Source organism: Bufo gargarizans, chromosome 4, assembly GCF_014858855.1.
Source record: "Bufo gargarizans isolate SCDJY-AF-19 chromosome 4, ASM1485885v1, whole genome shotgun sequence".
In the NCBI taxonomy this organism is placed as follows: Eukaryota; Metazoa; Chordata; class Amphibia; order Anura; family Bufonidae; genus Bufo; species Bufo gargarizans.
This window is the reverse complement of record NC_058083.1, coordinates 490,442,871-490,457,193: the sequence shown is the minus strand read 5'-3', so window position 1 is coordinate 490,457,193 and position 14,323 is coordinate 490,442,871. Positions and strand designations below refer to the sequence as shown.

Below are 14,323 nucleotides of genomic sequence, written 5' to 3'. Positions count from 1 at the left end.
TAACCCCTTTAAGTAGCTTCTTTCCTAGATACTTGCACACACTGTGTTTCTCCGTGCGGCACTCATTACGGGTAAGCTGGCTGCTCTCGCCAGGGGTTGGTGCCAGCAGGAGGTTTGACTGACAGTTTAGATGTTGATCAGCTCCGAGACCGACTGGTCATTCTCAAAATAATTCCCTTATTGTAATGGACAGGTTCCAGATCATGACTCGAGGGAAGGTCTGATAAAGAGCCATTACATGACAAGAATAGCAGAGCTTACCACGCAGCTGCAGCTGGCAGACAGCAAGTCCGTTCATTTCCATGCTGAGGTACGTCTGGGTACTTGGAGTTGTCGGTGCTGAAATTCTCCTGTGTATAGCATGATGGCTGCCGGCAGGAAGCCGGGGAAAGAGTTGGAAGAATTTCTCATTATTTCATAAGGAAATCAGCATGTAATGACCAGGTCTGGAGATTCTGCGCCATGTCTCCGTGATGCTACTTGCTGCTCATATGCTGAAGAATAACATATTTGTTAGGCTACATTCACACGACTGTCTGCAAATTGCGGATCCAGCCGTGCGCGTTCTGCATTTTGCGGACCACACTTGGCCGGCGCTATATAGAAAATGCCTATTCTTGTCCACGATTACAGACAAGAATAGGACATGCTCTATATTTTTGCGGGGCCGCGTAACGGAGCTACGGATGCAGACAGCACACGGTATGCTGTCCGCATCTTTTGCGGCCCTATTGAAATGAATAGGTCCGCACCCGTTCTGAAAAATTGCGGAACGGATGCGGGCCTGTTCATACCCTCGTGTGCATGTACCCTTAATTGCAGTTACCAAACATAGATCACAATGAACTGATAAAGTGGATTATTTTAAATATTCTGTTAAATGGTGACCAACCCTGCACACTTAAAAAAAAATTAAAAAAATCAAAAAAAAAAAATCTCTGTTCTCCTGACATGTCCGTTTTAGTAAATACTTTCCTTCCCTATAGTATAACGTTTCTGGAGCATCGTTACTTATAATTCTGTGTCTTGTTGCTCCTCTGTTACCCCTCCTGGAAAATTTGATGACTGGGTGTTACCATGCCCTTTGCTAATGGGCTGTGTCCCAGCATACACTATCCAATGGGGGCTGACATGTCAGGGCGATGCCAGATGGTGAGGGTGGCTGCGTGACACAGGCCACTTTTTCCACTGTTAGCAAAATTGTGTGGTCCTTGGCTGCGGGTGGGTGAGGCTTGCTGTGTGCAGCCATCTGCACTGTCCAGTCTCTCCCTCAGACTATGTAAGGGCATGCTCCAATGACTAGTGCAGTGGTATTCATACACTTCCCTAGTGGAAGGGTATTCATACACTTCCCTGAGGAATAACAGAGGGACAGCACAATAGAGAGTCCTCACTTTGAGGAGTACAGTTTTTACTAGAACAGACATGTCTGGAGACATAAAGCAGTCGCCTCCTACAACACACTGTGATATCAGCAGTTTGACATAGGACTGCAGGTCAGTTTGTTGTATAGAAGGCGAGTAGTGAGGTTCCATGAAATAAAATTATAAATTCAGCTCTGCTACATCTGTATGTAAAACAGCTGGTGGATAACTAACGCGTTCCTGGTCACTACAGACTATAACAGTCTTACCAAAAAACAAGTGAGGGGTTTTGGGGTAGTAATAGCATCATGCTGTGCGCAGTCCTATCCCCTTCTAGGAATACTATGACCGTCCATTCCAGCCTTGCTATATCATTCATGTCTTTGTTTTTCAGTGCCGTGCTCTCGCTAAGAGATTAGCATTGGCAGAAAAATCCAATCAGAGCTTAACAGAAGAAACCAAATCGGCCAGTCTGAGCATCAGCAGATTGCAGGTAAGGTCGGCCAGCTGGCAGGTCACTTCTCGCACTCGTCCATTGATCTCTCACATTGAACGTCCTGGGGGAAAGCGGTTATTCGATAAATACAAAGGCCTCCGGCATGCCCCATATTCTCCATGGTATGAGGCGCAGAACGTCCGGAAATGGATGAAGACACACTTTTAATGCTATTTGTAGGTATACAGTTTTTATGTTCCGCACTTAAGCCTTCTGTATAAAATTAGCACAAAATGAATACAACCACAAAAATATATATTTTAATCTGCTTAGCTCTTCTTGCAGATCATCATGGGGGGGGATTTTTTAGGACTGGTATTTCTTAAATCAGTCTTCATTAAAAAGAAAAGAAAAAGGCAAAACACTGACAAAATTTGGGTACGTTTTCGGGAGGATTTTGCGCCAGAAACAGAAATCTACGCCAACAAGGACCTGTCGTAGATTTCTCTTGTATGTAACTATTGTTAAAGGGACTGTGCAGTGTCAGGATACTGATGACCTATCCCGCAGTGTCAGGATACTGATGACCTATCCCGCAATGTCGGGATATTGATGACCTATCCCGCAGTGTCGGGATATTGATGACCTATCCCGCAAGTGTCGGGATACCCATGACCTGTCTCGCAAGTGTCGGGATACCCATGACCTGTCTCGCAAGTGTCGGGACACCCATGACCTGTCTCGCAAGTGTCGGGACACCCATGACCTGTCTCGCAAGTGTCGGGACACCCATGACCTGTCTCGCAAGTGTCGGGACACCCATGACCTGTCTCGCAAGTGTCGGGACACCCATGACCTGTCTCGCAAGTGTCGGGACACCCATGACCTGTCTCGCAAGTGTCGGGACACCCATGACCTGTCTCGCAAGTGTCGGGACACCCATGACCTGTCCCGCAAGTGTCGGGACACCCATGACCTGTCCCGCAAGTGTCGGGACACCCATGACCTGTCCCGCAAGTGTCGGGACACCCATGACCTGTCCCGCAAGTGTCGGAACACCCATGACCTGTCCCGCAAGTGTCGGAACACCCATGACCTGTCCCGCAAGTGTCGGGACACCCATGACCTGTCCCGCAAGTGTCGGGACACCCATGACCTGTCCCGCAAGTGTGATTAGCTCAATAGGGCTATTCTGGTGAGGGATAAGCCCCCGAAACAGCTCTCTATGGATGGATATTTGGATTATCTTTTTTTCCCTTGTCATGTTCCAAGGCTTGTTAAAAAGTCATAGGAGACACTTCCAGAAGGTGAAGTTCCCTGGGAGATGCTACTTTCTTTACCATGGAGCATTGCCAATAGGTCTCCTTATCATGGTGCACTGCTAGAAAATCCCCATGTACAGTTGGTCTCTTTAAGGAACGCCAGCACCCTGCCTAAGTTCACAAAACGAGAAGAATTATTCTTCGACCAATTTCCTTTTGTTAATGTGCTTTGAACGGTTCTAACATCAGAATTTGCAGCCATTGTTGATTAGATGAAGTGTCATTGTCTTGGAGACAAGAACATCATTGATTATTTATCTGATCAATAACAGAAATGAAGGCGCCTTTCTGTGGCAGTATTATTCCTCCAGAAGAGAGAAATATTGAGCAGAGCAGATCGCACACAAGTGAATTATGATTGAACCGTTTTGCTGCTTGGCATGCAGAACAGTGTCTCTACAGGTTGTCTATGGAAAATATCAATACCTTTTCTGAATACATTAATGAAGATTTTATTTGCTCCCTAAAATACATTTACATAACTTTCTAAATAGTCTTTATTAAGAATTGCATTTTACTGTTGTGGAGTCTGTGAGTCTAGGACAGGAAAGTATACAGGGGGGAGAGTGTCTATGTAACAGTATACTGTACAGTGAGAAGAGACCACCCATGGCAGATCCTGCAGGGGCAGTGTGAAATGACATGACCCTCAGAGGAGATCCATCATGAGATGTAGAGGGAAAAATCCATCTAGGAATGAAACTGCAGCTTCATGAGAGCTAGTGAAGACAGCACCATCCTGGACAGGACATATCCAACATGTATTACTGGAAGGGACCGGCTGCAAACTGTATATCCTGTCTTTCATGGGACCAGTTGTGCCTTTTTCCGTGTTGTCACAAATCTAATAAGATCTCGGTTTTACCCGGCACCCCCGTCGACCAGCTGTTTGAGGAGACGGCACATGCAGTGCGCGAGTAGGAAGAGAGAAAGGAGACAGTACGTGTGCACTGACTCCTCAAACAGCTGATCTGTGGGGGTGTCGGGTGTCAGACCCCCGCTGATCCGATATTGATGACCTATTCTGAGAATAGGTCATCAATATGAAAAAGCCCGGAGAAGCTCTTTAACTGCTGAAACAGGGTATTGCAGCTGACATTTTATTCTTTGTATGATGACGCTTTAACCCTTTCATGACTGGGCCTGCAAATGCTTTAATGGGCAGCACGGTGGCTCAGAGGTTAGCACTGTTGCCTTGCAGAGCTGGGGTCCTGAGTTTTGGGCTAAATTTTTGCAATGTTTATGCGACACCTACAATTTTTTATTGATGTGTTTTTAGAGATTTTTTTTTAGCTTTTTTTTTAGGTTTGATTTGAGAAAAATTCTTTTTTTTTTTTTTCTAACTATAGCTTTTTATTTTTTAAATATGCAAACTGACACAAAAATAAATTATTGCAATGGGTTCCCTAATTTGTGTCGATCCTTTTGATAAATAACAAGTATAGTTTTGCATGAACGGCGTGACTATGGCAACGGTTTTGGTTGGCGTGGTGTTTTCTTTTTTTTTTTTTTTTTTTTTTTTTTACACTTTATTTTTATTTTTTGCGCTATTTTCCCTGTAACTGGGACATCCACAGCAGCTCCAGTTACAGTGGAAAGCATCCCCCCCATGGGGGCATGGCACGCTGCTGGAGCTGATCAGGGTCTGCAAAGAACCTGCTGCTCTGCTCTGGCCCAGAGACACCCGGCAGTCACGTGATCACTGGGTCCAATAGAGGAAGCAGCCCAGCCCAGCAGCCCACCCGGCACAGGAGAAGGCAGAAGCGGGAATAAACGTCTTCGGTCTTCTCCTTTGGGTCTTCTATCACTGACAGCCGGGGACCCAACCTGCTCCTGCTGGATAGCTATAGGCTACTTTCACACTGGCGTTTTGGTTTCTGTTTGTGAGATCCGTCATGGGCTCTCACAAGCGGTCCAAAACAGATCAGTTTAGCCCCAATGCATTCTGAATGTATAAGGATCCGCTCAGAATGCATCAGTTTGGCTCCGTTCCGCCTCCATTCCGCTTTGGAGGCGGACACCGAAACGCTGCTTGCAGCGTTTTGGTGTCTGTCTAACGAAACTGAGCCAAACTGATCCGTCCTGACACAATGTAAGTCAATGGGGACAATATGGCACAATAAAAAACGGATCCGTCCCCCATTGACTTTCAATGATGTCAATGATCCGTTTTGGCTATGTTAAAGATAATACAAACTGATCTGTTCTAAACGGGTGCAGACATTTGTATTATCTGTGCGGATCCGTCTGTGCAGATTCATGACGGATCCACACCAAACGGCAGTGTGAAAGTAGCCTTACAGTGCGAGGATTTAAGACCGGATGACACGTGTATATACGTGCTGACTGCTTGTGGCATAGGCAGTTAGTATATATATATATATATATATATATATATGTCGTAAAATGTTCATTGCCCCATCTGCTTCATTGGTCTTTCATGTAATGTCCAATTTAGACAACCCATTTTTTGCAGAAACAGCTCCACTCCGGGCTCCAGGCTGTGTCTGGTATTGCGTCCCAGCCTCATTCAAGTAAAAAGAGCTAAGCTGCAATACCACACATCCCGTGGACAAGAGTGGTGCTGTTTCTGTCAAATTCTGGATAGCCGTTCTGGAAAAGAATTTTGTAGGTGCCCTTTAAATAAAGTTTTCAGTATATTTTCTTCTGAAAATTGCCTTTTCACCCTTGCTGACTGTGTGACACTTTTACCACCATGCCAGATAAGTAGAAGCTCTTTGTAGCCAGACATTTTTGATCTCATGCTAATTCGATCACCACGTAGCGAAGAATATTAGAAGTCTCTGGCGAGTTCCTCTTTGGTTCTTACATCAGGCCTGATAGCTTTATAGAAATGTCTTCTCAATAGCATTTCATTTTTCCTCTGTGTATTATTGCCTTTCATCCCATTCTCCCCTCCTCTTATCTGAATTCGTTCCCTGTGCGCTCTATTCCTTGATGACCTTTATGTTGAAGAATACAGATTGCCATCAGCGGTGCTCCGGTCCCGTGTTTTGGACATGAATAATGTAGTCTGCCATTTGTGCACTGTCAGGAAGATGCATGGACATTTTAATAAGAATATAAGGCATCTTACGTTTTGTCTTCATCCTTCCTTAGTTTATATTAATTGGATTACTTTTAGTTGCATTTTTTTATGTGCGTTTTCATTTTGATTTAAAGAAAATGTTTGCTTTTTAACACCATGATGGGTTTTTTTTTTTGTCCAAAATTCTGCGCAGAATAACTCGTGGATATATCGCTTTAGCAGTTGGAGCTCTAATTCCCTTGCATAGACAAAGAGAAATACGTTTTCTACTACCTGCAGCCGCCTCTAGAGGGAGCTGTGATTGCCTATTCTCAGTATCACATTGGTGGGGGTCTGACAACCTGCACCCCTGCCGATTTAGATGTTACTTGGAGTTCTAGCTCCGGACACGACTTTGTCTACTGTGTAGTGAACTATGCCAGCAGTTATGGCTGAGTATTAAAGGGGTATTCTGGTCAGAAGCAATTCTCACCTATTCAGAGAATAGATGATAACTGCTAGATCGGTGGGGGTCTGACCATCAAAACAAAAACATGGTACCTTGTTCCCTGCAAGACTGTGGCTAGGAGGAGTTAGAATTGAGCAGCATTCACCTGTCGCTCCATTCAAAGTCTATGGGACACATAAAAACAGCTGACCCTGAGTGATCTAGCAGTTATTACCGATCAGCTTCTGACTGGAGTACCCCTTTAAGACCCATATACCCATTCTCTTATTACATTCCATCATCATGTAGTACATGACCATCTCTTTCTAGAACCAGCCCTGTACATAGGTCTAGAGCTCTCCCCCCCCCCCCCATTCATTGCTCTGCTAGATTTATTTCTGGCTGGCAGCTCAGGGGCGTCTCCTTTCTCATGGGTGGCATGACCTTTCTGATGCTTTCAGATTCTTTCTACTTGAATAACTCAGCGGCTATGGTAATTTTTTTTATTACATGATATTATAAAAGTATTAAGATCCAGGTGTTGGTGTGAAAAATATAGAATAGGTTTCGTAGGACAACCCCTTTGTTTTACAAGAGATATTCTTATATTAAAGGGGTTGTCCAGTTTCCTATATTGATGGCCTATCCTCAGGGTAGAGCCAAACAAAGAAAGCCTCAAGCCGTAATGTAGGGCAGGGGAAAGACAACCATATAAACCTAAAGTGTTGTTATACAAACAACAAATGAATGCCCAATGTATTAAAAAGAAAATATATACTTTATTTCATAATAATAAACAAATCATGGTTATTAAAATATTGGAGATAACCTCAGGGTAGGTCATCAATATCAGATTGGCGGGGGTCAGAAAACCAGAAGCAGTGAGCAGTGTAATTGGGATGGCGGAGTTGTAATTACACTCCGATGCCAACAGTGAGTAGATAAACAGTGGAGAGAACGCAGGGCTCGCAGGAGCGCAGCATCATCTTCAAACAGCTGATCGGAAGGGGTGCAGGGAGTCAGACCCCGGATCTATCCTGAGGATAGGTCATCAATATAGGGAACCGAGTAGCTACCAACCAAAATTCTAACAATTCCATCTGATACGGCGCGTTTTAAACATTTCTCATGTTCTTCTTCTAAGGCTTCGTTCACATCACCGTTCAGCCTTTCCGTTCTCCTGCTCCGTTTAAGAGCAGGGGAATGGAAAGGACAGATTCGGCACATAACTGAGCCGAACTGGACCTAAGGACCCCTTAGACTAAAATTCTTCCTCTGAGCAGAAACCTAACATACCCCATTATAGTCTATCCGATCCTTAGGTTCCGTTCGGCTCAGTTATGTGCCGAATCCGTCCTTTCCATTTCCCTGCTCTTAAACGAAGCCGGAGAACGGGAAGGCTGAACGGTGATGTGAACGAAGCCTTATATTGCTATTATTTCTTTATAAATCTTGTCAGAAGGAGGAATGTTAAAGGTTTCCTTAGCAAAAGTAGTTTTATCTATCTCAGCAAATGTCACACACAGTTGTGAAATATACAAATGGGCAGAAGCACTGCTCGGAGCGCTCTGCTCCTTCATCATTTTCAGTGTGTGGAGTACAGATCCATAGAATGTATATGGCAGGGATGGCCAACCTGCGGCTCTCCAGCTGCTGTAAAACTCCCACCATGCCCTGCTGTAGGCTGATAGCTGAAGGCAGTCGAGGTATGCTGGGAGTTGTAGTTCTGCAGCAGCTGGAGAGCCTCAGGTTGGCCACCCCTGGTATATGTGATCTGTACTCCACATGCTCAAAAACCCCAAGTCCATGAAAGCTGAAGCAACGCTTCTGTCCCTTCATGTTTTTTTTAATTTTTTTTATTATTATACAAAGGCTTAGACCAGGGGTGCACAACGTTTCCTGGTTGGGGGCCACATTGCCTGACTGAACCAATGACGAGGGCCGAAATTAAAATTTAAAGGTGTATTAACAACTGAAATTTTGTACTTATGGCATATTTAATACACTATATATACCATTAATGTCTAGTTACAGTTCCAGGACCCCCATCTAATGGGAGAAATACATGAAAATTACATGTGAGCAACCACAATACATAGGCATACATGTCTGTTACCAGATGGTTGGGGGCCGCACAGAATGGTATCAAGGGCTGCATGTGGCCCCCGGGCCGCAGGTTGTGCACCCCTGGCTTAGACCCTTCAAAGGGGAAGTCTTATCAAGGCAACCCCTGCTTGAAATAAAGCCGTACCAGCGATCCTCAGGTGATCAGCTTTGTTCAGCTGCTGCAGGGGAAAAATATAGTATTGTATTACATGCCAGCTATTCAAATGAACGGCAACCTATGTAATACTATGATGTAGAAACAAATAGATGTAATACTAGCGCTCCCGCCACCAACTGGTAAGCAATCCTTTTATTAACACTTATTGATGCCGCTGCTGGGTTTGTACGGGTGGATTGCCAACCTCCGAAATGTTATATAGGTACAGTCAGGCCCATAAATATTGGGACATTAACACAATTCTAACATTTTTGGCTCTATACACCACCACAATGGATTTGAAATGAAACAAACAAGATGTGCTTTAACTGCAGACTGTCAGCTTTAATTTGAGGATATTTACATCCAAATCAGGTGAACGGTGTAGGAATTACATCAGTTTGCATATGTGCCTCCCACTTGTTAAGGGACCAAAAGTAATGGGACAATTGGCTTCTCAGCTGTTCCAAGGCCAGGTGTGTGTTATACCCCTCATTATTCCAATTACAATGAGCAGATAAAAGGTCCAGAGTTAATTTCAAGTCTATTTGCATTTGGAATCTGTTGCTGTCAACTCTCAAGATGAGATCCAAAGAGCTGTCACTATCAGTGAAGCAAGCCATCATTAGGCTAAAAAAACAAAACAAAACCATCAGAGAGATAGCAAAAACATTAGTGGTGGATGACCGAAGAATTCTTTCCCTGGTGAAGAAAACCCCTTCACAACAGTTGGCCAGATCAAGAACACTCTCCAGGAGGTAGGTGTATGTGTGTCAAAGTCAACAATCAAGAGAAGACTTCACCAGGGTGAATACAGAGGGTTCACCACAAGATGTAAACTATTGGTGAGCCTCAAAAACATGAAGGCCAGATTAGAGTTTGCCAAATGACATCTAAAAAAGCTTTCACAGTTCTGGAACAACATCCTATGGACAGATGAGACCAAGATCAACTTGTACCAGAGTGATGGGAAGAGAAGAGTATGGAGAAGGAACTGCTCATGATCCTAAGCATACCACCTCATCAGTGAAGCATGGTGGTGGTAGTGTCATGGCGTGGGCATCTATGGCTTCCAATGGAACTGGTTTTCTTGTATTTATTGATGATGTGACTGCTGACAAAAGCAGCAGGATGAATTCTGAAGTGTTTCGGGCAATATTATCTGCTCATATTCATACAAATGCTTCAGAACTCATTGGACGGCACTTCACAGTGCAGATGGACAATGACCCAAAGCATACTGTAAAAGCAACCAAAGAGTTTTTTAAGGGAAAGAAGTGGAATGTTCTGCAAGGGCCAAGTCAATCACCTGACTTGAATCCAATTGAGCATGCATTTCACTTGCTGAAGACAAAACTGAAGGGAAAATGCCCCAAGAACAAGCAGGAACTGAAGACAGCTGCAGTAGAGGCCTGGCAGAGCATTACCAAGGATGAAACCCAGCGTCTGGTGATGTCTATGCATTCCAGACTTCAGGCTGTAATTGACTGCAAAGGATTTGCAACCAAGTATTAAAAAGTTAAAGTTTGATTTATGATTATTATGTCCCACTACTTTTGGTCCCTTAACAAGTGGGAGGCACATATGCAAACTGTTGTAATTCCTACACCGTTCACCTGATTTGGATGTAAATACCCTCAAATTGAAGCTGACAGTCTGCAGTTAAAGCACATCTTGTTCGTTTCATTTCAAATCCATTGTGGTGGTGTATAGAGCCCAAAATTTTAGAATTGTGTCGATGTCCCAATATTTATGGACCTGACTGTATATGGAAAAAAGAGCTGTAAACCATCGCTGACTAAAAGTGCTTCAATATGTCTAATGTTCCTGGTTAATATATGTTATTAATTAGTCACAATTACAGTTTTTACCTGCTCCAGATGTGCTCAGGTAAGCCGGATTACATACAGGCTGGTTGGTGCTTGCGTCCTCTTGCAGTCATTCCACGGTAGATTTGCGATGTCTTCAGGCTTCTGTCACTCATGTACGCGCGGCTTCGGCCGGTAGCTCACGCGTGTGGGTAGAAGCCGCTTGATGTTGTCAGGGAGACGGCTTCTTCTGTGTGACGTCACACTATGCTTGCTACGGATGCCTCCTAGGTCCACACTACTGCCAACACGTTTCGAAATTCACTGATTTAGGAGGCATCCGTAGCAAGCATAGTGTGACGTCACACAGAAGAAGCTGTCTCCCTGACAACATCAAGCAGCTTCTACCCACACGCGCGCGTACGTGAGTGACAGAAGCCTGAAGATATCGCGAAGCTACCGCGGAATGTCCGTGAGAGGACGTAATACTATGATGTGCCTGCGCTGCCAGTGCAAGAGTTGCTTACGGTCCCTTTAGGCTGCCAGATTATGGCTAACAAGGATTCGTACGAATGCTCGTTAGCGATAATCACCCATTGTCAAGGTGCAGCAGAATACCTGATGAATTGGCAAAACGCATATTTATCAGGTAATAGGATTGTTTAAATAGACACCTCAATTATCGATCGCTGGCAGCATTTTGCTGCCGGCAAACAATGATTCCATATGGGGCGAGCGATAGCATTGGCGATCGTTCCTCCCCATAGTGTGGAGGAGATCACTGCATATAAGTGCAGTTCTCTCCTTCACCAACGAGGAGGCTATTGTCGAGTGGAGCGTTTCCTTCCTGACAATCGTAAAGGGGCTCTACATTCCGGCTCATGGAGGAACATCCGAAGCAAGTAACCCCATCTAACAGGATTTATGGAAAGATACGACCTTAGTGACAAGACCTCTTTGATGTTACAGACACTGACAATAGACCTTAGAAAAATGCTTAATCCATTTTTTTCCTTGTAGGATGAATTAATTACAACCAAGAGAAGTTATGAGGATCAGCTGAGTATGATGAGCGATCACCTCTGCGTTATGAATGAAACGTTAACAAAGCAGCGGGAGGAAATAGATACATTAAAGATGGCTAGTAAGGTAAGTGAGCAGACCACAGGACATGGTATGAGCTTTGTTGGCTACGAAATGCCTTCCTAATCAAGGAAGTGAGAGACAGTTAAACATCCCCCTGGTCAGGGCATGTCGTCATGCTCCGGCACATGCAGAGAAGCGAGATGTTCTGGCCTTGGCTTCATCCGTGCAAGGCACCTACACCAGATGCTGCTCGAGCTGCCTTGTAATGTCACACCTCGGCCATAGGACATCAGTCAGATCATGATTACAGTCAGGACTCTTCACCACAATGGCCCCACCCACATGACTCCTAGTGAGCAATTTACATATAGCACATGCAATTTTAAAACTTCTTTATACCTAATGCTGAAGCAGCTGATTTTGAGAGGGACATGTCTATTAGAGGTATTATCTGCAGTACAACAACATGATGGTGGGTTTAATCTCCTGACGTCGAGTGAGTGGCAGGTTCCCTTTAAAGGGATGGTTCTTGGTATAAAAATATACAGTATAAGGGCTCATGCACACCACCGTATGTATTTTGCGGTCCGCAAAACACAAATCCACAAAACAATACGGATGACATCCGTGTGCATTCCGTATTTTGCAAAACGGAACAGCTGGCCCCTAATAGAACAGTCCTATCCTTATTGGTAATGCAGATAATAATAGGACATGTTGTCGTTTTTTTTTTGCGGAACGGAAAAATGGACTGCTGACGGCTCCTTAACTTATCTCTGCTGTCTGACAATATAAACTCTCATTATAGCTCAGTTTGTCTCATCACAGACAATTGGGATATATATCGCTAGGATATGCCCCCATTGTCTTATAGGTGCGGGTCCCACCACTGGGACCCGCATCTATATCGGGAATGGAGCCCTTGCAAAGTGGTGGCTGGAGGACTCCAGTCCGGCCTACACCAAGAGCTCTCCCCATAGAAGTGAATGGGAGCGCAGCGTGCATGACCGGCCGGCGCTCCCATTCACTTCTATGGGCCCGATGTAAATAGCTGGTCGGCTATTTTCGGCGGCCCCATAGAAAATAAGTGGAGGGCAGCTGCGCATGCCCAGTGTGCCCTCCACCACTTTCAGAGCTCCGTTCTTGATATAGGTGCGGGACCCTCACCTATAAGACAATGGGGGCATATCCTAGCGATATGCCCCCATTGTCTGTGATGAGACAACCCCTTTAAATAAGTGTTTATGACCTCTTAGTAAATTAGAGATAAGGATTATTAGATGACGTGCACAAAATGAAAGTAAAAAATACCATTCACACAACTAGAAAAACAGTTAACCCTTTGTGACAGAACGGCTCAATATTTTTTTTAATAAAGACCAATTGAAAAAATGATTTTTAGCCCAAAGTGAGTAAAACGCAATCATAAATTATTATTTTTTTGCCTCCGAAGGTGTGCATAGCCTTTAAATATTATTAACGTAAATTACAGTTTTTTTTTTAAATTTTATTCAGCATAAGCTAATTAAATTCCTAGAGTGATGTGAGATAAATGAAGAAGAGCTCCTCAGACACCGGCTTTATTCCAGTTCTTCCTCTTATTGAGGCAATCCGATGAGATGATGGCAGGCTTATTACATGAATGGGAGTTGGTGTAATGTAGATTTTAATTTATTTCCTTGTTATTTTCTTTGTGACCACAGGGAAATTCTAAGAAGAACAAGAATCGATAGTTAATGCAGATGCGGGCAGATAGCGCTGCTGCTGTATAAACCCTGCAGGACGGTCTTTGCTAGACGAAGAATTCTGCCGTCAGCCTATCCCTGTGATATATGTGAACCGAATCCATTCTCTACTGGAAAAGGATCTCGTGAAACATGAAATGTGTCAACCTTCCCCACGTCCTGACAAACACCTGTGACCCGACTGGAAAGTCATCCAGAAAGAATATTTCCACTTCATCATTTTACCTCCTTTTGAACATTTTTACGATGCACTTTTTTGTTTTGTTTTGTTATGTTTTTTAACCAGATTTTATTGCGTTACACTCTACAGCTTTAAAGTGGGTTTTGTTTTTGTACTTTTTTCAGGCTTCATTTATAAAACAGCACATGAAATGTCTGTAATTGTACCTTCTGTTTTGTAAGAGACTTGTATTACTACATCGTTTTTTCTGCTCTGTGACCTCATACGACAGAGACGTAAAGGGAATATTTTGTTCCATTCAAAGTCTGTTTACCGGCAAAAAAAAGACACCTCCAGTTGTAAAACCGTAATGTCTGAACATTGAACAAAAAAAAAAAAAGAGAAAGAAATGACTAAGTTTATCAATAAATTCTTACAAAATCAGATAATGACTCCATCGATGCCTTAGTTTAAAAGATTTGCATCATTTAAAGGGGTTGTGTCATCTCAAGCACTGGTGGCATGTTGCTAGGATATGCCACCAATGTCTGATAGTTATGGGTCCCACCTTTGGGACCCACACCTATCTTTAGAACGGAGTCCGCACAATTTCTATTGGGACTGCTGAAAATAGGCGAGTGCTGGCGCTGCAATTTCCGTCGG

General features: G+C 43.9%; 1 protein-coding gene across 1 annotated transcript in view; it reads left to right on the top strand.

The window, feature by feature from the left end:
• Window positions 1–14,104, top strand: part of PPP1R21 (protein phosphatase 1 regulatory subunit 21) — an 87,120-nt gene extending 73,016 nt beyond the window's left edge. The window contains exons 19-22 of the mRNA XM_044289913.1: window positions 194–310; window positions 1,759–1,857; window positions 11,690–11,818; window positions 13,459–14,104. Coding sequence (XP_044145848.1) covers window positions 194–310; window positions 1,759–1,857; window positions 11,690–11,818; window positions 13,459–13,488 — 375 coding nt within the window. The 3' untranslated portion in view covers window positions 13,489–14,104. The remainder of the gene's footprint in view (window positions 1–193; window positions 311–1,758; window positions 1,858–11,689; window positions 11,819–13,458) is intronic.
• The last annotated feature ends 219 nt before the right edge of the window (window positions 14,105–14,323 follow it).